This window comes from Podarcis bocagei (assembly GCF_964188305.1).
Source record: "Podarcis bocagei genome assembly, chromosome: 1".
NCBI lineage: Eukaryota > Metazoa > Chordata > Lepidosauria > Squamata > Lacertidae > Podarcis > Podarcis bocagei.
Window position 1 is genome coordinate 133,610,367 of NC_138125.1, and position 27,837 is coordinate 133,638,203.

At 46.6% G+C, this 27,837-nt stretch overlaps 1 protein-coding gene across 2 annotated transcripts in view; it reads left to right on the plus strand.

Moving 5' to 3' along the window:
• The window catches only part of NRP2 (neuropilin 2), a 259,454-nt gene that overhangs the window by 82,268 nt on the left and 149,349 nt on the right, over positions 1-27,837 (plus strand). For both annotated transcript variants that reach the window (XM_081208808.1, XM_081208809.1), the window contains exon 3: positions 16,962-17,143. In XM_081208808.1, coding sequence (XP_081064934.1) covers positions 16,962-17,143 — 182 coding nt within the window. The remainder of the gene's footprint in view (positions 1-16,961; positions 17,144-27,837) is intronic.

Below are 27,837 nucleotides of genomic sequence, written 5' to 3' on the forward strand. Positions count from 1 at the left end.
TTTTGAACTGGCCTGTCATCGATCTGTTGCCTTGGTACTATTCAGAGGTGAACATTCATATAATATTTTATTGTGGGTTTCCCCCCCTCCCCATCGTTTCAGTGATCAGGTGCTAGTGAGCAGTGACAGTGCAATGAAATAGAAAGCAAAGTCCAATTTTCTCTACAAATGGATTGCAGTAGCACTAGGAAGGTGCAAATATGGTTTCTTGAGGCGCCATTTCTCTCTGAGATTCGCGTTTTCAAATGTGACTAGAGGATGGGGCCTGTTCTTTTTTACGTTACAGAATGCAGAATAATGTGGAAATAGTAGCGTTCTGTGAAGTATATTTGATTGGTTTTATTACAAGCTCTTAGTTTTGGTCCTGTTCGGTTCCTGAAGAGTTCTTGTAACGAAAGAGCACTTTCGTGGGTTCTGTAGATGCAAATAGCATTAACCAGCCACGTATTACTCAGGAATGACAAGTTGCAGAAAACCTTGAAGACGTGTGGTATTGTACCATGTCTCCATATACCGCAAAGCTGAAGTGTTTCCCAAATGTGTCCCATGTGAGAGAGAAGAGCAGTCTTTTCCTCTTTTGCCCAACTCTGCAGGATTTTGGAAGCAGTGCCCCTGGAGCACAGCCTAACAGAGGGATGGAGGGAATTTGGAAGGAAAGTAATCAGCCGCAAAGGAAAAATGAAAGAGGAGCTATTCCTTCCCTCCCTCCCTCCCTCCCTCCCTCTCTCTCTCTCTCTCTCTCTCTCTCTCTCTCTGCTGAATTGAAAATGAAATTTCATGAGACAAAATTAAAGCGATGTTTAATGAAGCCCTCGTTCTGATTTCTATCATGCCCATATGCAGCCTCCTTTAAATATGCACATGAATAGGTCTGATTCCACATGCCTTTTGGGTAGATTCTGTTTACAGTGGTACATCGGGTTACAGATGCTTCAGGTTACAGACTCCACTAACCCAGAAATAATACCTCGGGTTAAGAACTTTGCTTCAGGATGAGAACAGAAATTGCGGCACGGCGGCAACTGGAGGCCCCATTAGCTCAAGTGGTACCTCAGGTTAAGAACAGTTTCTGGTTAAGAATGGACCTCCAGAACAAATTAAGTTCTTAACCCAAGGTACCCCTGTACTGCAGTTTGCCACAATTGCTGTCCTGAGTCAACAGGGGGATTTTACTGTTTCTCCAGATTTCTGGCCACGTGCAAAAAAATGTGGCAAAACTCACTATTTTGCGGGATGATAAATAGAGAGACTGGCATACCAAGTGGCCACAGAGACGCATCATGGTCAGTTGTTCCCTGGTAAACAGCTACAGTGGTGCCCCGCAAGACGAATGCCTCGCAAGATGGAAAACTCGCGAAAGAGTTTTCCGTCTTGGAGGTGCTTCGCAAAACGAATTTCCTATGGGCTTGCTTCGCAAGACGACAATGTCTTGTGAGTTCCTGCTGGTTTTTTTTCCTCCCCCCCTTTTTTGTAAGCCGCTAAGCCGCTTATCAGCTGATCCGATCAGCAGATAAGCCGCTAAAAGCCGCTAATAGTGCTAATCCGCTAATCCTTCAATGGGCTTGCTTCGCAAGACGAAAAAACCGCTAGACGAAGAGAATCACAGAATGGATTCTTTTCGTCTTGCGAGGCACCACTGTAATGATAATGATAACGATGATAATGATGATGTCCCCCATCTGACTGGGTTGCCCCAGCTACTCTGGATGGCTTCCAACACATATAAAAACAGAATAAAACCTTAAACATTAGAAAAACTTTCCTTCACAGAGCTGCCTTCAGCTGGCTCGGGGGTCGGATAACTCCATACCCTCCAACATTTCTCTGATGGAAATGGGGACGTCCTAAGGAAAAGCGGGACATTCCGAGGTCAAATCAGAAACTGGGACGGCTTCTGTAAATCTGGGACCGTCCCTGGAAAATTGGGACACTTGGAGGGTCTGTTGGGATACCCTTACTCTCTTGTCTTGCCCTAGATTATGAAAAAGAAGGGCTCTGCACATACCTGTGTAATCGTCGGAGGTCACATGTGTATTAGAGGCTGCCTCTTCTCCACCCTGTGTTCCAGAGGTCAGAATGTGGATGTTCTCTCATGTGATGTGGGGTTGGGGAAATGCTGGATAGTACAGAAATGTAATTACCTATATAGCTTAGGGGGCAGAACCAGGCATCCTGTTTTACTCTGATACAGTATTGACAGGATTAAGAGGAGGATATTGCCAGGTCTTCTCCTTGCACTAAAAAAGCCATGGGTGCATTCATTTTCCACTCAGAGACAGCATAAAGGTAAAGGGACCCCCGACCATTAGGTCCAGTTGTGGCCGACTCTGGGGTTGCGGCGCTCATCTCCCTTTACTGGCCGAGGGAGCCGGCATACAGCTTCTGGGTCATGTGGCCAGCACGACTAAGCCGCTTCTGGCGAACCAGAGCAGCGCACGGAAATGCCGTTTAGCGGTTCCTATTTATCTACTTGCACTTTGACGTGCTTTTGAACTGCTAGGTTAATAATAATAATAATAATAATAATAATAATAATAATAATAATAATAATAATAAATATAAATTTATTATTTATACCCCGCCCATCTGGCTGGGTTTCCCCAGCCACTCTGGGCGGCTTCCAAAAGAATATTAAAATACTGTGATACATCAAACATTAAAAGCTTCCCTAAACAGGGCTGCCTTCAGATGTCTTCTAAAAGTCTGGTAGTTGTTGTTCTCTTTGACATCTGGTGGGAGGGCGTTCCACAGGGAGGGCGCCACTACCGAGAAGGCCCTCTGCCTGGTTCCCTGTAACTTGGCTTATCGCAGTGAGGGAACCGCCAGAAGGCCCTCGGTGCTGGACCTCAGTGTCCGGGTAGAACAATGGAGGTGGAGATGCTCCTTCAGGTATACTGGACCGAGGCCGTTTAGGGCTTTAAAGGTCAGCACCAACACTTTGAATTGTGCTCGGAAACGTACTGGGAGCCAATGTAGGTCTTTCAAGACCGGTGTTATATGGTCTCGGCGGCCGCTCCCAGTCACCAGTCTGGCTGCTGCATTCTGGATTAGTTGTAGTTTCCGGGTCACCTTCAAAGGTAGCCCCACATAGAGCGCATTGCAGTAGTCCAAGCGGGAGATAACTAGAGCATGCACCACTCTGGCGAGACAGTCCGCGGGCAGGTAGGGTCTCAGCCCACGTACCAGATGGAGCTGGTACACAGCTGCCCTGGACACAGATTTGACCTGTGCCTCCATGGACAGCTGTGAGTCCAAAATGACTCCCAGGCTGCGCACCTGGTCCTTCAGGGGCACAGTTACCCCATTCAGGACCAGGGAATCCTCCACACCTGCCCGCCTCCTGTCCCCCAGAAACAGTACTTCTGTCTTGTCAGGATTCAATCTCAATCTGTTTGCCGCCATCCATCCTCCAACCGCCTCCAGACACTCACACAGGACCGTCACCGCCTTCACTGGTTCTGATTTGAAAGAGAGGTAGAGCTGGGTATCATCCGCATACTGATGGACACCCAGCCCAAACCCCCTGATGATCTCTCCCAGCGGCTGCATGTAGATGTTGAAAAGCATGGGGGAGAGGACAGAACCCTGAGGCACCCCACAAGTGAGAGCCCAGGGGTCTGAACACTCATCCCCCACCACCACTTTCTGAACACGGCCCAGGAGGAAGGAGCGGAGGCAGGAGCAGGGACTGAGCGACGGGAGCTCACCCCGTCGCAGGGATTCAAACCACCGACCTTCTGATCGGCAAGTCCTAGGCTCTGTGGTTTAACCCACAGGTGTATCTGGGTGGGGATACTGGATGGCATCTCCCGTATCTTGCGCTCCTTGACGGAGGATAGACGGTGACTGGATGGGGAGATGGGAGGAGCGCAGAGTCTCACTTGCACCATAAAGAATATGGTGCACATGTCCTCAAACATGCATTCTAAGAGGTGATGTGGGAGAACAGTGCTGGATGTTTTGCCCTGTGAGGTCCCTTCACGCACAGATGCCTCACCTACATGTGTAAAGAAGACTGTGCCTCTGATCTTTCGTCAAAACATGTCGCATTCTGAAGACTGAATTGCATGCATATTTACTGCATTCTCCGTAATTCATTTTGCTATGGGCACAACCAAAACCCAACCCTGACCACTTGACGTTCTTCTGGCGACTGGTTGAAGAAGAGGGGTAAGGGGGCAGCGCACCGCCCCTGGCAGCGCGATCCCGGTGGGGTGCCATTGCGGCTGCTCCCCCTGCGCATGCCATGCCCCCAGGATGCGCACCACCCCGCCTGCTCTCCACCCCCCAGTGCCGGAGCATGAAGCTCCGCCACTGCCTCTGGCTTCTGAAATCTGTGATGGCATTGCCCATGTACTGGCCTGTGGGCTAGAAGTTTACTTTAAAAAAAGGAAGCCCTGAGATATTTCACGATCCTGGATACTGCCTACCTCTGTGCTGGCACAGTACTGTACAAAGCGCAGAACACACACCACACTCTTGGAGTGTGGCATACAGTGTTTGGCACTATCACATGTTTTGATGCCCTTTGATCCAGCTCTGACTGCAGAATTGAGAAGTGCAAACAGTTATCAGAAACTTGCAAGATTAAGGTTTAACTGGTACCTAGTACCTTAATCTTTCTGTTTTCTGTTGCTTATCTGACATGGGCTTAGTCTCCTACAATATATGTCAGAACAAATCTCTGCTCTATTTCAGTCTCTCTTGCAAACTTCCTGCGTGACCTTGGGCAAAATACTGACCCCGTCTTCTTTCTTCCCTCGACAGGGGTCTTGCGAGGATAAACTCGCTCATGTTTGCCGTGGGCTCAGTTAAGGCAGCGACAGGTGCCACAGAAATAAATGTTTGCTGATAAAAGTAATAACAATAAATGGCTGGAAAAGTTAGGATACGCATTTGTGTGGCTTGCTCCCTTCCACGAGATAACAAGGCTATGTAATTTCTGGAGACAGGGTAACTGAAATAATAGGGCACATCTTATCTCATTTCTCCTCCTGCATGTGAGCAGTAAACTGTGAAGCACTAGAAAAGGCTATATTTCATGGGAGATCTTTAGCAGCAGTTGGCTTTTTTATACTTTTACCAGCGAAGACGGATGGGAAGCGTTAAGGAAGAATGGGTTAAGGCAGACTTTAGGAAAGCTGATGTAAGCAAGTCCTGATTTTCCTACGGCTGTGTTTTCAAAAGTGAAGGCCAAGGGTGAGCATCTGGAGGTAGAGAAGGTGCGAAGAGGGTTATTAAACTTCTCATTTTTGTCTAAGCAGTGTGAGTTCAGTGTGTCAACCCACTCCCGTGTAGGAGCTTCTTCTTTAAAAATAAAATAAAATGGCTGGTGGTTCAGTTTTAATTTTCTGTTGAGCAGCGTTTGCAGCTGGAGCAGCTGGAAGATTAGGAGAGGAATCCGACTTGCCTTTGCCTCCGACCAAGCACCTTTTGCGGAGAGCAGAAAGGGGATCCACATGATGCCATTTTTGATGTCGTCAATAACACCTGGTATTCCAGATTTATCATTGTGCAGGCAATACGATCTGCCTATAAATATGGTTTCATTATTGTGAACCACTTTGAGAATCGTTACAGTTGAAAACTGCTTTACAAGTATGGTAAAATAAGCAGATAAAAGACCCCCAGTTGATCTCTCTGTTGAATGACATTTAATTATGCAAGCTGGCAGTTTGGTTCAAGACAGGTTGTTCCATTCATTACACATTCTTTACATGAACTGAGTTTCCAAAATTGTTTTTAGGGTTGTTACATCAGATTTATCTTTATCTTATGCTTGGTTGTGCAAGAAAAGAACCAAGGGAGCCATATTTCAGGTTACAGTTGGGGTTCAAAGACCCGCTTTCCAGCATAGAATATTAAATTCTATATGTGTTTTTTGTGGTTTCTTTTTATGTGGTCAGTTATCCTGAAGTGGAATGAAGGTGAGAAAAGAGGCCCATGGGTTCCTCTCTCAACTTCCAAGTTCTGATTTCCATTTGGACTACGTAGCACCGTATCAAAGATCTGAAGACAACAGTTTAGCTATTGTGCTTGGCTACATAATTCTTGCCAATAAGCCCCGAATGTGTGGGAAAGATTTCAGTTCATTTGCAAGAGAATAGTGTGTCTTTTTATTTTGCTTGGGTGATGCGCTAGAACCAAGCTGAAATGAAGTGACGGGTTTTCTCCTGAGTGCTATAAACTGGAGCAACAAATAAATGGCTTTGTTTGTTTGTTTGTTTCCTTTATTTTTGCCTAGAATGTTTACAGGGCTAATGGAGAAAACAGAGGAATGAATTTCTGGGAAATGGATAAGTGTTAGCCACAAGAGATGGAAGAGACATTAGAAGTGGCTTGCTCTGAATAAGAAGAAAACAGAGTATCAGAATTATTTTCTCTGAAGAGAATGTCTGTGTAATAAAATTGGGATATGGATATGCTTTCCTAGTTAAAAGCATGACACACGTTGGGTTCTGTTCTGCAAGAGCCCACTATGACGTGTGTCCATGGAGGAATGTTCCATTGTCCTTCACTGTGTGACCTCTTCTCCAGAATATTTTTTTGGGAGGTGTTTTTCCCTTCAAAGAAAAAAGTAGTTGATAAAGGCAGCCTTGTAAATAAGCCTAAAGAAGTTACTAGCCTGCAGCATATATTTTTTAACCAGTCTGCATTTCCATGATGGCTGCAAAAGAGGAGACACTTCTTTCAGGATAAAGGTAAAGGGACCCCTGACCGTTAGGTCCAGTCGTGTCTGACTCTGGGGTTGCGGCGCTCATCTCGCTTTATTGGCTGAGGAAGCCGGCGTACAGCTTCTGGGTCATGTGGCCAGCATGACTAAGCCGCTTCTGGTGAACCAGAGCAGCGCACGGAAACGCCGTTAACCTTCCCGCCGGAGCGGTACCTATTTATCTACTTGCACTTTGACGTGCTTTTGAACTGCTAGGTGGGCAGGAGCAGGGACCGAGGAACGGGAGCTCACCCTGTTGCAGGTATTCGAACCACCAACCTTCTGACTGGCAAGTCCTAGGCTCTGTGGTTTAACCCACAGCACCACCCGTGTCCCTTTCAGGATATTAATATCTTTCAGGATATTAGCTGTAAAAACAAAAACATCATTCTTTCTACTAATTGGACTGGTGGAGGTGGGCCGGAGAAATCGGGCCTTCCTCCACTAGCTTGCTGCATTTCCCTGATGGTCAGGGGAGAAAAGACTTTATTTCCTCCGTGGTTAGACAGTAACCATGCAGGCTAGTGGAAGGGGGATGAAGCAATCCACCCATCTTCCATCAGCCCCCACCTCACCTGCATGGAATTCCTGGTTTCCTGTTGCCACCGAGGAAGTGCTAAAATGCAAGACTGAATCAGGGCAACATGTATCCTAAGATCCCTTCCACTATACAGCTCTTTGTAAAGAGATTTCATCCTGTGTTCCATATTGACAGCATTAGGCAAATTACACTTTATTTGATCAATGAATCATTCACAGCCTTATTTTATTTCAGTTTCAACAATTGGCTGCATAATTTGACCATTCATGGACCCCAGTGGTTTTCGAAAGCAATACGTGGTCTGGCGCATGACACATACATTTGGTTATGAGAGTCCTGATGGATCAGACCAGAGTTTGACCTAATCAGTCATCTATGTCCAACAGTGTCCAGTGGGAAGCCCACAAGCCAAGTATGAAGTCCACCTGCATTGTTTGTTGTTAGCCAACTACACAGAAATATATTGTCCTCCAACATTGCCGTTCCATTTAGCTGTTAATAGACCTGCACCCCACTGCCAGTTGTCTAATTGTTTGAAAAGCCACATAGGCTAATGACAACCACTGCATCTTACGGAAATGAAAATTCCGTAATTAATTGCGTGTTGTGTGAATAAGCATTCCCTCATCACCTTTCCGTCCCAAACCTGCTGTCAATCAGTTTCATTGAGCAGACTCAGGTTATAGGGTTGTGAGAGAGGGTAAAAAATGTCTCTGTCCATTTTCAACACACCAAAGCAATCTGTAAACAAATGCTCATTGCAGTCAGGATTTGATCTCAGCCCATCTCAGTGCTTTGTATCTTGGTCCTATCAGTCACAGAGTGGAACATATTCCATTATTGCTGCCCAGCCAAAGTCTTTCCTGCTGTGGGTTAGCTGTGATTTGTTTTTTTGCTTCATATTTTGAGCAGTTTCAGAGTTCTTCTGAGCACACCTGTTATGTACTGTGTTGAATAGGATCCAAAATGCAGCGGTCAGATTGGTCCTAGAACAATAGGATTCAGAATGCAGCAGTCTGTTTGGTCCTAGAACAATAGGATTCAGAATGCAGCAGTCTGATTGGTCCACAGGAGCCACCCAATCCAGCTCCAGGTGGAAGTGAATCCACAACCTGATTGGCCCACAGGAGAATCCCGGAATTAGCCAATCACGTGGGGCCCATTGTGTAAATAATGTATATAAAGCAGACATTCTGGGGGAACTTCCATTCCTCCTCACCACTATGAGCTGAATAAAGAGCATGAAATTCTCTCTCGACTCTGAGTATATTTCAACACCCTCCTAATTGCTGAGAAATCACAGCTATTCACCTTCCAGCTGGAGGAGGAGCAGTAGGTAGAGAAGAATAGCTCCAGGCAAGCTTGAACCTCTTGCACTCTTTACTTTGAAAAGTAAGCACCGGTTTTAACCAATGGCTCTGCAGTTTTTACTTGAATTGAGCTGTCTCGTGATTGGCTGAGTTAGCTTTGGATCCCATCATAGAACAAAGTTACTCCACCCAGCAATGGGTGAACTGAATCATAGTTTTTTGAAAACGGAAAATAAAATAAAAGTAGTTCCCTCTCCTTTGCAGGCTGAGAAATGAAAACAAAACCATATGAGAAACCCTATTTTGGTGTGGTTTTGCAGAGTGACATCAGTGTGTGTGTGTTTGTAAAAGCTAAAACACGAAGCAGCAATCATTGCATGTTGAAAACAAACTGGGATATTTGCCCAGGCTTTGGGAACGAAAGGGTTCTTTCCTTCTTCTCCCCATTTTTCCCCCCTCTTGGAGGAAATGCACATAATCTCTACCCAGGTGCCAGACAGCATCCTCTGTCAGCAGTAATTTCATGACAGAGGCTGTCTCTCACCATGCAGATCTCTTTAGGAGTGTGTTAAAAATATATGTTGAAGAATTTTGAGCGAATGAAGACTGGAGGAGCTGGACAAAAAAAACAAGGGAGAGAAAATGGAGCTGTGTTCACATAAATGACACATTTGGTATATATTGGACATTGAGATCATTATCCACCCCCCTCCCCCATCTCATCTCTCTGATATATTTAGCTTTTCACATACTTATCTTTTTTTTTTAAAGGAAGGTAGGAGGAAGCCTGTTTCTCCAGGCCCCACACTTCCTGTCCTGAGAGACCTTTATCCCCACATTTGTAGGAGATTTGCCTCCTGCCTATGCAATGGAAGTGAGTCGCAATATCCTGTATGCTTCAATTCCATTTTTTAAAGGATGGTACAAATTAGTGGTGATTAATTTAAACCCCACTGAAACCATTGGGACTTAACTTTACAGTGGTACCTCAGGATGCAAATGGGTTCCATTCCGGAGCCCCGTTTGCATCCTGAATAGAACGTAAGACACGACAGCACATCTGCAGGTCGCATTTTGCTTCTTCCGCACATGACGTCATTTTGACCGTCTGCGCATGCACGAGCGGCGAAACCCGGAAGTAACGTGCTCCGTTACTTCCGGGTCACCGCGGAGCACAACCCGAAAGCGCTCAACCTGAAGCGTATTTATCCCAGTGGCGCTGTGGGTTAAACCACAGAGCCTAGGACTTGCCGATCAGAAGGTTGGCGGTTCGAATCCCCGCGACGGGGTGAGCTCCCGTTGCTCAGTCCCTGCTCCTGCCAACCTAGCAGTTTGAAAGCACATCAAAGTGCAAGTAGATAAATAGGTACCGCTCCAGCGTGAAGGTAAACAGCGTTTCCATGTGCTGCTCTGGTTCACCAGAAGAGGCTTTGTCATGCTGGCCACATGACCTGGAAGCTGTACGTCGGCTCCCTTGGCCAGTAAAGCGAGATGAGCGCCGCAACCCCAGAGTCGTCACGACTGGACCTAGTGGTCAGGGGGCCCTTTACCTTACCTATGACTGTAGTTGGTTTCGAGGCCCTGTGTTTTATTGATTGCTCCCCCAAATCTCGACTGTTGTTATTGTTGCTGTTGAATACAGTGGTACCTCGGGTTAAGAACTTAATTCATTCTGGAGGTCTGTTCTTAACCTGAAACTGTTCTTAACCTGAAGCACCACTTTAGCTAATGGGGCCTCCCACTGCCGCTGCACCGCCGGAGCACGATTTCTGCTCTCATCTTGAAGCAAAGTTCTTAACCTGAAGCACTATTTCTGGGTTAGCGGAGTATGTAACCTGAAGCGTATGTAACCTGAAACGTATGTAACCTGAAGCGTATGTAACCCGAGGTACCACTGTACTTTGTGTGTTGCTGGGCTGAGCTGTGGTATGAATACTAGTTTTGGGGACGCTTCTGCATATTAATTTCCATATGCCTGTGCAACCGTTTGTTGTTGAGAATTGGCTTCTCTGCAGTAGGAGAGATGTGAGGATGGAGCCAGTGTGGAATCTAGCTATGTAGCAAATCAATGGTAAAATCTGGCTTTCCTTCTGCGTGTAAACTGTCAATCAACAGATTTTTAGAATCTTAATGTTTCAATTAGAATGGGGGGGTGGGGAGTCTAAATCATGCCTTCTGCTGGTTTTGAGGTTTGTTGACAAATATGGAAAGCACATACAAATAATCAAAATAGTCGAAAGATCAAGCAGATGGCTTTGTCTTACCAGTGCTAATAGCATAACCACCAGAAACAACAACTTCACATTCCCAAAATGCACCCAGTGTCTGAAGGCCTTTTTTTTAAAAAAAAACATAGTACCTAACAAAAACACACAATAAATGACAAACCATGTGTCTACCGTGGAGTTCACTGGGGTTACGTCCTGGTAAGTGGGCATAGAGTTGCAGGCTAATAGTCCTATTCAGTGCTCTTTTTTCTGGGGGGTACGCAGGGGTACGCATACCCCCTAAACATTTTGTGGATCTTAAGTTTGGCCTCATTGAGGGGCAATATTTCAATAGGCAGCATCTTAAAAAGCAGTGACATCACCTTGCCAACAAAGGTCCGTATAGTAAAAGCTATGGTTTTCCTAGTAGTGATGTATGGAAGTGAGAGCTGGACCATAAAGAAGGCTGATCGCCAAAGAATTGATGCTTTTGAATTATGGTGCTGGAGGAGACTCTTGAGAGCAAATTCATTTTGCAAACAGGTTTGGTGTGGTGGTGCAGGCAAGAGGGAAGACAACGTACAGCCTTGGCCATCCAGAAATCATCGAGGAGAGTGTGCTGAGACTTAAGTACCTTTTTAAGGAAGTACTAAATTTCCTGCCATACAATCTGGAAGTGCTCATTAGGGACAATCAGACATTGGTCTCAGAGTAAAGGAACAAAATGCACTAGGTACTTACCATACTTACTAGGTACTTGCACTAGGGACGCAGGTGGCGCTGTGGGCAAAACCTCAGCGCCTAGGACTTGCCGATCGCATGGTCGGCGGTTTGAATCCCCGTGGCGGGGTGCACTCCCGTTGCTCGGGCCCAGCACCTGCCAACCTAGCAGTTTGAAAGCACCCCCGGGTTCAAGTAGATAAATAGGGGCCGCTTACCAGCGGGAAGGTAAACGGCGTTTCCGTGTGCGGCTCTGGCTCGCCATAGCAGCTTCGTCACGCTGGCCACGTGACCCGGAAGTGTCTGCGGACAGCGCTGGCTCCCAGCCTCTAGAGTGAGATGAGCGCACAACCCTAGAGCCTGTCAAGACTGGCCCGTACAGGCAGGGGTACCTTTACCTTTTACCTTTACTTACCTTTAGATCTAAAGTACAGCCTGTAGAAGGAACTGCCCGCCCCAAAGCTAATGCAGACTTGAAACTGCTGCCAATCTAGAATCAAGAATCCTCTCCAAAAAAAGAGGAGAGTCATCCCTTCTCTAGTTTCTCTAAGGAATGATGATAGCTGCAGCTCTGCAAGCGCTGAGTGAGGGGAGGGGATGTCCTCATGATGACATGAGGTGATGATATATGTATCCTCACATCAGCACTAGGAACCTAAAACCAAACCTCACAAATGCTGTATCCACAATAGGACCAGTGCTTTTTTCCCCTTTAAAAATGTTTAGGGGTACTCTCGTTTTCCTACTCCTACTGAAATATTGCCCCTCAATGAGGCCAAACTTAAGATTCACAAAATGTTTAGGGGTATGCGTACCCCCCCCCCGGAAAAAAGCACTGACTAGGACTCTTAGCCTGCAACCCTATGCCCACTTACCAGGACGTAACCACAGTGAACTCCACAGTAGACACATGGTTTGTCATTTATTGCAAATCACCACCAAATTAATTTGCAACAAATCACCACCAAACAACTCCTATTGAAATGTTGTTGTTGTTTAGTCGTTTAGTCGTGTCCGACTCTTTGTGACCCCCTGGACCAGAGCACGCCAGGCACTCCTGTCTTCCACTGCCTCCCGCAGTTTGGTCAAACTCATGCTGGTAGCTTCGAGAACACTATCCAACCATCTCGTCCTCTGTCGTCCCCTTCTCCTTGTGCCCTCCATCTTTCCCAACATCAGGGTCTTTTCCAGGGAGCCTTCTCTTCTCATGAGGTGGCCAAAGTACTGGAGCCTCAGCTTCAGGATCTGTCCTTCCAGTGAGCACTCAGGGCTGATTTCCTTCAGAATGGATAGGTTTGATCTTCTTGCAGTCCATGGGACTCTCAAGAGTCTCCTCCAGCACCAACTTAACTACTAGTGTTGCAGAATTCAGGCAGTTAGGTCATTTTAGATTCTGGACTTAAGGGTCTTAGTGAGGTCAGGGTGGGACTTTTCCCCATGGTTATGTGCATTACTCTGGTAACTTCCAAATCTTGCAAGCCAGCTCTGCTGCATTTGGTGCTCATTCTATTGTTGGGGTACCTGGACGTCTGCCCCAAAGTGTTGTCGTGCTGTCTCCCATCCTTTCTAGAGAGCCAGTGTGGTGTGAGAGCCAGCGTGGTGTAGTGGTAGACTCGTAGTCTGGTGAACCGGGTTCGCTTCCCTGCTCCTCCACATGCAGCTGCTGGGTGACCTTGGGCTGGTCACACTTCTCTGGAGTCTCTCAGCCCCACTCACCTCACAGAGTGTTTGTTGTGGGGGAGGAAGGGGAAAAGGAGATTGTTAGCCACTTTGAGACTCCTTCAGGTAGTGATAAAGCGGGATATCAAATCCAAACTCTTCTTCTTTCTAGTAGCTTCCCACCTTGAGCGTGCCACTCAACTGAGGGCCATCCCTTGTAACGTAGAGCAGACTGCCCTTCTTCACCCTTCAGGGACATACCTTTTAGGCCCCTATCCTGGCTGGTGGGTTGGGAGGGAGGAAGAGAGCTGTATCTAATGCTGGGAGATGCTTGCCACTCCAAAGGGTGACCTCTTCTGTCTCTGCAGGCTCAGAGCCCAAGTCCTGGGTGGGGATACTTCCTGCTATTGACCAAGCCAGCAATTTCAGAAGATAAATCTCTTAGCGGAGTGTGTGGATTTAACCTATAGATAGAGAGTATATTTGCCTCAGGCATTTGTTTCTGGAGTGAAGCCTGATTAACTCCCAGAAAGGACTGAAATGAGGACTACTCCATCGGCCAGCCTTTCTGGTAGCACACCGAGTCCCTGCAAGTTTGTTTAGAGTGGTTGTTTGGCGTTGTGTGTCTTGCAGGAAAAGGAATGAGTCACATGAGATTTGTTTCTTGTCCAGCAAGCTATTTTTCCTTTCAACTCTTGATTTGCAGATAGAGGATCTTGTGACAAAGCCAGAATCCTGGCAGTGTATCACTTTTCTTTCCTCCTCTGCCCCTTTGAGGAGCAGATTGGTAACATGCTGTTTTAAACAGGTCGACACGATGCAAATAAATACAGGAAGGGAGACTGGCCTTCTCCTGCAAATGGATGTTATTGTGAGTGCAAAAGTGCTTACAATATGTATTACATGTTAGTACAAATTGGAGGGGGGGACACGGGTGGTGCTGTGGGTTAAACAACAGAGCCTAGGACTTGCCGATCAGAAGGTCGGCGGTTCAAATCCCCGCAACGGGGTGAGCTCCCGTTGCTCGGTCCCTGCTCCTACCAACCTAGCAGTTCGAAAGCACGTCAAAGTGCAAGTAGATAAATAGGTACTGCTCTGGTGGGAAGGTAGATGGTGTTTCTGTGCGCTGCTCTGGTTCACCAGAAGGGGCTTAGTCATGCTGGCCACATGACCCAGAAGCTGTACGCTGGCTCCGTCGGCCAATAAAGCGAGATGAGCGCCGCCCGCCCAGAGTCGGTCACGACTGGACCTAATGGTCAGGGGTCCCTTTACCTTTACCTTTACTACAAATTGGAGGGAGGGGAGAGAGGTTTATGTCAGAGAATCCACTAGACTGCATGGTATTCAGATGAACTGGAAAAAATATGCCAGCAAACTGGTCGTGTCTTCACACATAAAAATCCACAGTCTACTCCTTTATTCTGAGGAGAATATCCTCTTTTATCCTCTTGGCATGGATAGTAGAGGGAAATTGATTGATTGTGATCCCAGAAGCCTTCTCACTAGCGCTTTGCTTAGTTTAAAATGAACTTTGTAATTATTGTTGCCTACACAGCTTGCCCAATAACCTTTGCTCCATGATTGAATTGTTGCCTGCAGTTTTGCAGAAATATTAAGCGAGAGGTTGAAAATATGAGTTATACCCACTCTCATATCAACCTTGATATAGCTAACCAGTCCTATAGGTTTTTCACCCTGTGCTTTATCTGCTATTTGCTTTCTGTTATCTCAGTATTTTCTAATCAACACCTGCCAAAATGGTTGGTTAGATAATTTGTTCACCTGCATTTCACTTGTTTTATTGCTGTCTCTGGAAGTGTAAAGAAAGTGGTGCTTCAGGTTAAGAACAGTTTCAGGTTAAGAACGGGCCTCCAGAACGAATTAAGTACTTATCCCGAGGTACCACTTTATTAGCTTCTGAATGCAGCTTAGTCACATCTTCCACCCAGGATTGGATTGCACCCTAAGTTTTTACATAGACCTTTTTCTCAAATAATTATATTGATACGCTAGTGTCTGTACAATACCTGTTAAGGACACACACAAAATACAAGTGTATATGAGCAATCTTGCACATTCTGGTTAACACAAGGAACTTGGGGTTTGCTTAGCTGCTGGGATATGATAACTTAACTGTAAGAAGCATATGGCAACACTCTGCAAATCCAGAACCTCACCATGGGCTTCCTTGAGAAATTTGTGCGAGACCACAGTGGTTGACAACATGATGAGCATTTGAACGTGGCCCAGGAAAGATCAGTTGTGTGCTTGGAGGCAGAGAACAAAGGCATGGTAAAGGAAGCGAGATCTTCATGATGAGGACGAAGGAGATCTCTGTTCATCCAGGCCAGGACGGAAGTTTAGGGTAGCGCAGAGAAGAAATTTCCCCTCCTCTGTGCCAGGTCCCAGGCATTGAAGAGGCTCATATTAGGCTTGCTGTTGTCACATGATGGCAGCAGCACTGGCTCAGGATTCAGCAGATACTGTCTTCTCTTAAAAAGGTAAAGGACCCCTGACAGTTAAGTCCAGTCGCGAACGACTCTGGGGTTGCAGCACTCATCTCGCTTTATGGGCTGAGGGAGCTGGCCTTTGTCCGCAGACAGTGTTTCTGGGTCATGTGGCCAGCATGACTAAGCCGCTTCTGGCGAAACCAGAGCAGCGCACGGAAATGCTGTTTACCTTCCCGCCGGAGTGATACCTATTTATCTACTTGCACTTTGACGTGCTTTCGAACTGCTAGGTTGGCAGGAGCAGGGACCGAGCAACAGGAGCTCACCTGGTAGTGGGGATTCGAACCGCCAACCTTCCAATCGGCAAGTCCTAGACTCTGTGGTTTAGACCACAGCGCCAACCCCAAAACCCCACACTCAGTTGGGGAGTTTTCACTGGCCACCATTAGATTGGGATTAATTGTTATAGCCTGCCTTGGCACTTGCAGGTGAAGGGTCAGCAATTTACTGAATAATTATACCACCTAGGATGTTGCCAGTGGTAGCTTGGGTGATCCTCACCGGTGTGGCTGGCAGGGTAGGGCAGAAGGTGCCTCTCCCCATCAAAACTTTCCAGAGCATTGGGAGATTAGGAGTTTTGGGTTCCTTTCTAAACTATAAACTTCTCTGCTGAAATCGAGCCTCAAAAATGAGCTCACTAGTTTCCTGCAGCAAGTTCTGAACATGCCTTTACAGCCACAGCGCTTGAAAATGTGATTTTCAAAATTTTATTTTTAATGAACAACAAGCTTCTATGGCGGATTATGAATGTTGCATGCAAAGATTCGGCAAAGACAAGCAGCTTGGATTATAAAAAAGGGGTGGGGAGCGATTTTTATAGATAAGTAAATAGCAAGGCCCAAAGATTTATGAACTGTAGGAAGAGTGAGAGATATCTTTGGCTCTGTATGTTTTACAGATTATGATGGCTATAAAACTTTATTCATCACAATAGCTCATTGGGCATCTAAAACATTCAGATAATGAAATGTTTTGAATACAATGCGCAGAAGTGCAGATTGCTCAAAGTTTTGTTGCTTTCAAGCTATTTGGAAGAAACGAAGTGAATTCTGATCAGCATATACTGATCGCAGGAGGTCAGATGTGAAATAGCGTGATAACTTATTAATTAGAATACAATGCTTTTTGCTTAATGTGTAAAGAAATACGTGTAAAGAAACATTTTATAGAGCTGTGACTGGCATGACAGATGAGATAAATCAACATGTTCAAAGTATAAGCCATCTGTAAAATAGAACTATATTTTCATGGTAGATTTTTCTCTTAATTGTTTCTTGCTTTATTTTCTCCCCCCATTGACAGATACGATTTTATTGAGATTCGGGATGGAGACAGTGAATCAGCCGACCTTCTGGGCAAGCACTGCGGGAACATTGCTCCACCTACCATCACGTCATCAGGCCCTTCTCTCTATATTAAATTCACCTCAGACTATGCACGCCAAGGTGCCGGCTTCTCTCTACGCTATGAGATCTACAAGACAGGTCAGTACCTAACTGTTCAGGAAGACACCAAACTTCTTGATGTCCCTCAACCAAGTTGTTACATGTGCCTTGATTGAGCCAAGTTGTCTTCTCCTCGTTGTATGTTGATTGACAGAACTGGTGCCCAATGGAACGGCTTCTAGGGCATGGTCTGAGGGCATATGATAAAGCAGCCTTGCTGAAGCTTAGCAGATCCAGTTCTGGTCAGCGCATGGGTGGGTGGCTGCAGTGGAACCCTATGCACACTGCTGTCCAAACCACTGAGACTCTTGGGCTTGCTGATCAGAAGGTCGACGGTTCGAATCCCCACAACGGGGTGAGCTCCCATTGCTCAGACCCAGCTTCTGCCAACTTAGCAGTTCGAAAGCACACCAGTGCAAGTAGATAAATAGGTACTGCTGCAGCGGGAAGGTAAACAGTGTTGCCGTGTGCTCTGGTTTCCGTCACGGTAATCCGTTGCACCAGAAGCAGTTTAGTCATGCTGGCCACATGACCTGGAAAAGCTGTCTGTAGACAAACGTAGGCTCCCTCGGCCTGAAAGCGAGATGAGCGCTACAACCCCCTGGTCGCCTTTTACTGGACTTAACCATCCAGGGGTCCTTTAACTTTTCTACAATTACTTGAATATCCTGATGGAACAAGCTGTGGTTTTAATGGGGGGGGGACCAAAATATCCCCCCCCCCACGTTTTTGTCCAGAATGATTTGCTTCCCTGGAAAAGCCCTAAAACATGTAACAGACTAAGGTAGCTTTATTTAAATATATAATCTACTTTATAGTATCCTGGAAAGCATGAGTCATTCTTTGCTTTTCACTCAGCCCAGTGAGCTGCTAATGTAAACACAGAAAGGGAGTAAGACTTTTATTCATTTATTTTATGCGAAAATTTATAAACCACTCAGTCATGAAATAGCCGAGCGGTGAACAAGCATGTACAGAATGGGGTACTTGATCCTTTGTAAATTCACAGAGACAAAGTTTGAGAGTCCTTAAACTAGCCATATAGGCCATATCAGCACAGTCTATTTTAAGTTTTACTCCTCTGTGCTACATCCCCTTCCCTTATCTATTTCCACAACATTTCCAAGGATGCAAAATATTTTAGCAACGTGTGGTATTAGCGATGTGTTTTTATTTTTTACCATGGCATGGAAAGCAAGCTTCTTCATTAAATTATCCTGTAGAACTGCAAACAGTATATCTTTTCTCTGTGGCATATATTAAAAAGCTTGTTAAAGTCAAGGCTAAGCGAAAGTGGTCCTCTCTTAGCTCTGCAGTGAGGTCTCTCCCTACCCCGCTCTCCTGTGAATATGTGATTCAAGCACAGATCAATAGCCTTGTGTTTTCTCTTTTCAAGAAGCCAAGGGTTTTGCAACTGGTTGTAACGCTGACTGAAACGGGCTGCTGTTGGCAGTGCCATCAAGGGAGCAAGACGGGCGCCTCTTGAGCTCCGTATAAGAGGAACTATTCATCATGCCTTTCTAGTACAAAACTATTCTTGGAGAAAGTGAAAAGCTAATCAGAGGCCTTTTTAAATTGGCTCTGTCTAAATATTTGTCAGATGGGTGGGTGTGGGGACGAGACTTTTGGAGAATTAAAAATAGTCTTGTGTTGTGCCTGTGAGCGTGGGTGAGGCGATGTTTTTAAGTGATCAAGGAGAGGGCTGGCTGTGTCTTGAAGAAGGATAGCGAGGGCTCTGGGTTGGCAGACATTCCGTTCCTAGCATCTTGCATGGGAGGTTTATGTCACAAGTAGAACATGAAGAAACTCTCTCACACACACACAGAGAGAGAGAGAGATAAGGGGGGGGTGCAAACAAGCTTCCTAATCTTACTCAGAAACCTTAACAAATGGCGGAAGCATAAATTCAGAGACACACAAGAGATTCCGCTGTGTGGTCCATGCATAAAAAAAGGTAAAGGAACCCCTGACCATTAGGTCCAGTCGTGACCGATTCTGGGGTTGCGGCGCTCATCTCGCTTTATTGGCCAAGGGAGCTGGCGTTTGTCCACAGACAGCTTCCAGGTCATGTGGCCAGCATGACTAAGCCGCTTCTGGCGAACCAGAGCAGCGCACGGAAACACCGTTTACCTCCCCCCCCCCCCGAGCGATACCTATTTATCTACTTGCACTTTGATGTGCTTTCGAACTGCTAGGTTGGCAGGAGCAGGGACCGAGCAACGGGAGCTTACCCCATCGCAGGGATTTGAACCGCCGACCTTCTGATCGGCAAGTCCTAGGCTCTGTGGTTTAACCCACAGCGCCACCAGAGTCCCTGGTCCATGCATAGGTTGATGTCAATAAATTTGCAGGTGCTGATCATACACAATTTTTCCTGTCCCTCGTGTGCCTTCCAGATCAGAGTTTTCAGGAATGTGCTATGGCATAGGGCTTTTGTTCCTAGAACATGGTGAATGACCATTATCCATCACTGGTATGTCAAAGAAGCTCAAACTCTGGCAAAAGTATCAGCTGCCTTCAGCCGAGTTTCAGACTGCATTTGAACTTAAACTATGGTTTATTTTTATGGGAATGAGCCTGGGTGAGTCTTGGTCTTGCATGCTCCTACACTCCCCTTTCTTTCTCCTGCACAATGGTGAAAAGCAGATTAGTTTTCAGGTTAGAGTCTGTAGCTAAACTGTGGCAAATCCTAATTATCGTTTATTGAAACCAACCTGCTTCATAAACCAAAGATTGAAGAACGGCTTGTTTCAGTAAACCATAATTACAGTATTTTTTTGCTCTATAAGACTCACTTTTCCCCTTCTAAAAAGTAAGGGGAAATGTGTGTGCATCTTATGGAGCGAATGCAGGCTGCGCGGCTATCCCAGAAGCCAGAACAGCAAGAGGGATTGCTGCTTTCACTGTGCAGCGATCCCTCTTGCTGTTCTGGCTTCTGAGATTCGGAATTTTTTTTTTCTTGTTTTCCTCCTCCAAAAACTAGGTGCGTCTTGTGGCCTGGTGCGTCTTATAGAGCGAAAAATACGTTAACTCTTAAAAAACAGTTTGTTCAGGTTTGTAAAGGTAAAGGGACCCCTGACCATCAGGTCCAGTTGTGACCGACTCTGGGGTTGCGGCGCTCATCTCGCTTTATTGGCCAAGGGAGCCGGCGTACTGCTTCCGGGTCATGTGGCCAGCATGACTAAGCCACTTCTGGCGAACCAGAGCAGCGCACGGAAACGCCGTTCACCTTCCCGCCGGAGCGGTACCTATTTATCTACTTGCACTTTGATGTGCTTTCGAACTGCTAGGTTGGCAGGAGCAGGGACCGAGCAACAGGAGCTCACCCCGTCGCAGGGATTCAAACCGCTGACCTTCTGATCGGCAAGTCCTAGGCTCTGTGGTTTAACCCACAGCGCCACTAAACTGCAGCTAGTTCAGAATGAAACTTAAAGCTTCTGAATTCCTCCTTTTGGCTGTGCCAGAGGAAGGAAGGGGAGTGCAATCAAGGCTCATTCATGTATTGATAATCCATAGTTTATTGTTAGGTGAGTCTGCTCATGTGTGATGTTATAGTTCTGGGATCAGTTCTGTAGGTGTACCTGATACCTTTGCAAAACCCCTGGGTTATATATTTAAATACATTTGTTAATTGCATTTGTAACCTGCTCTTCATCCAACATGGACCATAAAGAAGGCTGATCACCAAAGAATTGATGCTTTTGAATTATGGTGCTGGAGGGGACTCTTGAGAGTCCCATGGACTGCAAGGAGATCAAACCTCTCCATTCTGAAGGAAATCAGCCCTGAGTGCTCACTGGAATTACAGATCCTGAAGCTGAGGCTCCAATACTTTGGCCACCACATGAGAAGAGAAGACTCCCTGGAAAAGACCCTGATGTTGGGAAAGATTGAGGGCACAAGGAGAAGGGGACGACAGAGGACGAGGTGGTTGGACAGTGTTCTCGAAGCTACCAGCATGAGTTTGACCAAACTGCGGGAGGCAGTGGAAGACAGAAGTGCCTGGCGTGCTCTGGTCCAGGGGGTCACGAAGAGTTGCACACGACTAAACGACTAAACAACAACAACTTCATCCAACAAGCTCAGTAGCATAAGTGATGGTTTCCTCCATTCATTCTCATGACAGCAATGAGATAGAGAGACCATCCCATTGCCACCCGTTGAACTTGACAGATGAGTGAAGATTTGAACTTGGGCCTTCCTGGTATTGTTTGAACTTGAGTTTCCCTTCCAACTCTAATCCATGAAGTTCAGGGTTCAGCACTGTTTTAAGTGCTGTAAATAGATTTTCCCATAAAGGCAATTGAGAAAGTTCAACTACTGTAAATTGCTGCTGTGCATTTCCTTGAAGATGTGAGTCAGCACATGCATATTCACCTAGTATTGTTACAGCTGCACTGGCCTTCGGGATGTTTCTGGGTTCAATTTGAGTAGTTGGCACTTAGCTAAGAAGTCATTGGGCCCTGCTGTATGCAAAGGGAAGATGATTGTGGAAAGGTCTTTATACCACTTGTCCCAAGGCTGCGAAATGAACTCACCTCCCCAGATCTGCGGTTCCTTCCTCTTTATTAGCCTTATTGAGGGGAGGGGTGCAAAATGCATATTTTTTGTTCCATCTCCAGTTGAGCTGGCAAGTTTCATTTGTATTTGTTTTTCTGTTTGTGGACTGCTGTTCATGTTGTTTATTTATTGTCCCTGTGCACCGACTGGAGTGCTAGTGCATGAGTTTAATAAAACCAGCATGTCTGGACTTCTGGTTCGATTTGGGGAGGCTTCAACAATATCTTTCGTGACATGGAGAAATTCGCTGTTTGGTTTCTCCTGTATCAGCTGTGCCTCCTCCTCTGGAATGCAGCTCGCTGGGGGAAATGTTAGCATGGGCTGAGCTCTTGGCAGATTCCTCCACCGCAATTCCCATTTGCAGGAATTGCAGGAAATGGTTGTGTGGCTAGGAAGAGGTGGTATTGTGATTGTGGAACTGTTGAAAGCTGTCTTCATTTTACACTAGTCGGGATTGCACTCTTTGGCTAATTAACTGATTAGTTTAACTGCTCAAAACTGCTTTTGGTCAGTTAAACAAAAGTGCATTCGAATCTTCAGGCACCAGAGTTTCATGTAAAATTACATTACTTTCAGAGTATTTGTAAAAAACTGTAAGGTGAAACATGCCCCTTCATGTAGCAGGTTCTGTCACGAGGAAGGGGGTGCATCATCAAAGATGGCGCCTTTGTCATGTATGCCTGCCATCGTCTAAAAATAGAGTGTTTGTTTCAAACTGTTTGTTTTATTTATATGCAAATTTATGCAGTTTTAATCAATACTTAATTAAAAACCCCTATGACTAATCAACCAAGATTTATTCAACTGGGTTCCAGCCCTAACACAAATATTGCTTCCTAGCGTTTGCAGATACATGTGTAGCTAATTGTATATTGAGGAAAACAAATGTGAACCAACTACAAAGAGAAGCTGGCAGGCTAGCATTTCTAATGTTGTATTTCAAATTGTTCTAACCTGCCCTGGGACCTCAGGGTGAAAGGTCGGTTAATAAATTAAAATAATAATAATATCCATTTCAATTCTGTAGGTGCGAGAAACCCCCAGAACAACCTTTCCAGCTACTTATTTGCGTGTTGAGTCCCACAAGCCACCCCCCAAAAAACTCACACTTCACACTTCAATTTTTGTTTAAGGTTTTTGGCATAATTTTGGCCACAACTTTATTCAAATACAAAATACGTGAGTGGTTGCTTAGGCACTGGTTATGACTATCTGTCCTTGCCCTCAGGGACAGAGCTGGCCTTCCGGACACCAACGGAAGCCAGTGTGGGAAACAAGTATTGGGTGAGAATGAAGCTGGGAATCAGACTAACACCTCTCACCCTCATGTTCCGGTGGGGCTTGCCCGGCCCAAGTCCGACTCCGGGGACAAGGACGAAAGAATGGCAAGCCCCTGGATTTCCTTTAACGGAATTCCCATTCGCATCATTTGGAGGGGTAGGCACTTACCCCTCCAAGCACCATTTAACCAATGCCTAACCGCCAACCTTACAAGTTGTGACGATTTGCTACGCAGTAGGCGAAAACCAAATGGCACCAGCCAATCAGCCAAATGGCAAAATTCCTACCAGGCCCCCGCTCAAAGGCGAACGACCCCATGACAGGCATAGCAAGGTCAAGCAATCAAAACCACCCTGATAAAAGGGAGGGAGGGCGGGTGATCCGGTTCAAAACGGCCAAGAGGACGTTCCCTCGTCTGGCCCCTGTATTTATAGCCTCTGGCCCCTCCTTCAAATTGCCAAATTAGAACTCCCCAGCAACCCAATTAACCCTTTAGTGCTTGGGTTGCTAACAATTTGCCGAGTCACTGTAGGGTGGCCTGTTTCCCCAACCGCAACACGTGCTCTCTGTTAGGGAGAACACGCTTTGCGTGTTGAGTCCCACAAGCCACCCCCCAAAAAACTCACACTTCACACTTCAATTTTTGTTTAAGGTTTTTGGCATAATTTTGGCCACAACTTTATTCAAATACAAAATACGTGAGTGGTTGCTTAGGCACTGGTTATGACTATCTGTCCTTGCCCTCAGGGACAGAGCTGGCCTTCCGGACACCAACGGAAGCCAGTGTGGGAAACAAGTATTGGGTGAGAATGAAGCTGGGAATCAGACTAACACCTCTCACCCTCATGTTCCGGTGGGGCTTGCCCGGCCCAAGTCCGACTCCGGGGACAAGGACGAAAGAATGGCAAGCCCCTGGATTTCCTTTAACGGAATTCCCATTCGCATCATTTGGAGGGGTAGGCACTTACCCCTCCAAGCACCATTTAACCAATGCCTAACCGCCATGGAGCCCTCAGCTCCCCGCCAACCACTCACAGCCCCAGCCAAGACCTCCGCTTGGCCACCACTGCACCTATCCAAGCCTCATTCCCAGAAGCCGACAGGTGCACTCCATCAGCCCTAAAAAGGGCTGCCGCTTGAAAGGTGATTTCGGGATGAAAAATCACCTCTCCACCCAACTCCACAATCCTTCTGGAAACAGCAGCATTGAAAGGATGGCCTCTCAAAAAGAATCTCGGGGTGGGAAATTGCATCGCCACCCAGCTCCAAAACTTTTCTGACCACAGCAGAATTGATGCGTTTTCTGGCCCTTTCAGTGGCAGCCGGGCAACGACTGCCCTTCCAAACGCAGCGTTGCAAAAGCTTTGACCAAAAATTTTTCGCTGTCGGCACCATTGCACGCAGCGTCTCCAGGTCACCCAAAATTGCAGCACGTAGTGACAAACAGTCCATGGGCACCAGGTCGTTCTCACCAAGCTGCACCACAATAGCAGCTGGCGGCCCCTCCAAGAGCAACTGCCTCCGGATACTTGGCAGGAACTCCGACCAGCGCATCCCACGTCTGGACAGCCAAGACAAGCGAATATGTGGAGGAAAGCCGAAATCTGGACCCAATCCAGATTGCCGTGCTGCGACGCCAGCCCAATGGACGATACTGTGCCCCACAATCCAAACACGGGTCACCGCTAAACCTGATAAATAAGATAAAACAAGCAAAAATTGTAAGACACCAATAATGTTAACGAACATAATCTTTGAATGCATTCGATTTCCAACGACCTGTATTTTATTTCCACTGCCTTATTAACATGCTTTCCGGCCTTCTTGGTGGTACGTTTGTCTAGGAATTGGTTCCCAACTAGCTGCACCTGACCTCAGCAGGGCAGCACTGACGACTGGGCCCCACCATATCGTCAGTACCAGCAAACATTGTGGGGGAGCAATGAATCCCAAGGCAATCGCATCCCGCCAGGTGTCGTTCCCCATAGGGGAAAGATGCACCCCATCTGCCCTAAAGAGGGCAATAGCCTTTAAGAAAATTAGGAGGGTGCAATATTACAGAACCACCTAAAGCAAGGACCTATTTTATTTTATTTGTTATTTTATTTACTTTATTTATTTTATTCTATTATCCACCACCTTATTAACATGCTTTCTGGCCTGCTCGGTGGTAGTTTGTCTAGGCATTGGTTCCCGACTAGCTGCACCTGACCTCAGCAGGGCAGCACTGACGACTGGGCCCCACCATATCGCCAGTTCTAGTAAACAGCATGGGGGAGCAATGAACCAGGATCAGACTCAAGCTCACCCCAAATGCTCCCAGGGACTCTGGCATGGCCCTAACCCTCGAAAGGGGTCGACAAAAGCATGGCGAATCCTTGGATTCCCTTAATGGAACATCTTTGCGCATTGGAGGGGACAGGTGCTCCAACCCCCCCTCCAAACCACCTTGAACCAATGCCTTAAATTATTTTGAGTCCAGGGAGAGCTGCCATCAACTCAATCCAAGCCCTCTTGCATGCAGGAATGCAAACTTATGCTGGAGGAAGACAGCAAACATTCTCGCCCAGCTGTACCACCAGGACTGCGGGAGGACCTGCACAGGTCACACTCGACCGCACCAAAGGAAGGATCTCCTCCCAAAGCATTCCCCATCTGGACATCCAGTATATGTTCACATGGGCAGGAAGACTGAGATGGCGCCCGAGTCCAAACTCGTCAACATGCTTGCCAGCCTAGTGTACAATGCTGTGGCTCAAATGTGCACAGCTGCTCCTATGAAAAAAGGAAATAACAGACAAGCATCAGCACAGACATCATTGTGACACTTCCTGATATAACCCTTGTCAGCGTCAGACTTCCAATGACCCATATTCACAATCCTGTCTACTGACAGGCCCCCAGTGTGCAGCCTTTGCAGCAGCACCTAATCGTAAGGAATGAGGAGTGTTCAGCGGTAAGCAAGCCGCAGGCTGTAATAACTGGTGCACGATGTAAGCACATTGATGCCGGGCTAACGGGAACCCATTTTCATGCACTAGGAGCGGGCCAGCCCCCAGGGAATAAAAAGCCAAATATTCTGTTATCCATAACAAGGCAAGGGCCCTCCTCACCTGTGGTGGGAAGCCTGATTGTGGCACTCCTGCCCACTAAGTCTGTTTTTGAGTTACCAACTCTAATGACAAGCTCCAAAGGATAAGGAAAAGTCCTGAAGCAACAAGCCTCCAGACTCTCAGCCCCGTGCTGGCTCCAACAACCATTTCCCCAACCCTCAGTGCGAAAATGCAATGGACTACTGAAAGGAGTCTCACCTTGATCTTTAACCCGCAGACAAGTTTTAACTTGTTGCAGATACTGCATAGGTAAAAATTGACCGACTTCCTGCCCACTGTCCTATGAGGTTGGAGCCTATTCCAACCTTCCAAGGCCCTGCGCACTGCAAACTTTATACAAGGGTCTCTGAAAAATAAAGCTTCAATGTAACAGACATTGCAGCGGACTGAATTCGGATAGTTATAACCGCATGCCCAATCTGCAGCAGGTGGACCAAATACTGCAGGATCTGCTCAGAGGATGGGGGCCAATTCTTCTGAATGGCCGAGAACTGCCAGCTTAAGGCTAAGAAATCCATCCAGGCCTTCCCATAAGAGGTAAAAGCAGAAGGGGAAATGGAAGCTGCCGCTCTCTGAAATTACTAATTGTTGTCAAAATGCCACAGGTCTGGAAAAGTCTGGCAATAGCTGAGTCTGGAGCCCAGGATCTGAAGCGCTTCATCTGAAAATCGGATAGTGTCAGCGTAATTTGGAGAGTAGAAAGCACAATATTAAACCTTAAGTGGCGCAGCTCGAAAGCATGAGCGGAGGGGCAGAGACTGTGCTACAGCATGAGGACTGTTTTGCCAAGACGCTCACCACTACCTGGTTATCAGACCAAAAGCAGATCCGATGGTCACTGAACTCCTCGGGCCACGTGAACTGCTACTACAATGGGGGAAACTCAAGAAAAGTTATGTCACATGATTGCCTCACCACACCAGGCTTGAGGCCATAGCTTTGCACACCAGCAGCCCTTGAAATAAAAACCAAAGGGCAAAGATCCAGCAGCACCAGCATGAACCTGAAAATCCCTGAGCGGGTTCAAGGTATCCTGCCATGGCGAACTACTATTGCATACATTCAGGAATTGCTACCATCGCCTGATATCTGCCTTCACCACACTTGGTAGGCATACACAAAGGTAAGGGGACCTCTGTCAGCATCGCCCTTGAGCCAGTGCCACCAACTGGACTCATCCACTTCAGCCCCAACTGGGCTAGGCGAGCTGGGTAGCACTTCCAGAGACCACCTTCTGCACAGGAACAGGTCAAAGTGCTGTGGACTCACAGCTTAGAGTTGCGAGCACCGGATTCACTCCAACAAAAGACAGTCATCGCACAGCAGAGTCTAGCAGAGTATATAAACAACTCGGAGAGCAGCTCTGTAGAATATCTTCTTTATTCTATCTACAACTATACAAACTATATACAGAGCTTAATAGGTCTAAGTATAAATAAACGCTGCACTGCACTGAGTGTCTGCAGCTGCCCTTAGCAGCAACCTTATCTCTACACATGATCTCTAACACTCAGTCTCTCTCCCTCTCCGACACTCACTGACTGACTGACTGACTGACTGACTTGGTGCTGGAGCAGAATAAGTAGAGACCAGAACACGCCTCCTCCTCTCTGGAGAATCAGCAGACTCCTCAGGAGATTCTTGGATATGGGAGGGGTGAAATCTAGGCAGCCTGGCCTAGTGGGAAGATTAGTTACGTGACCCAGCAAGATCGGATCTGGTGAAGCATCACTTGCTACAGAGGAAGTATTACAAAATAACTTCCTTCAAGGCAGACAG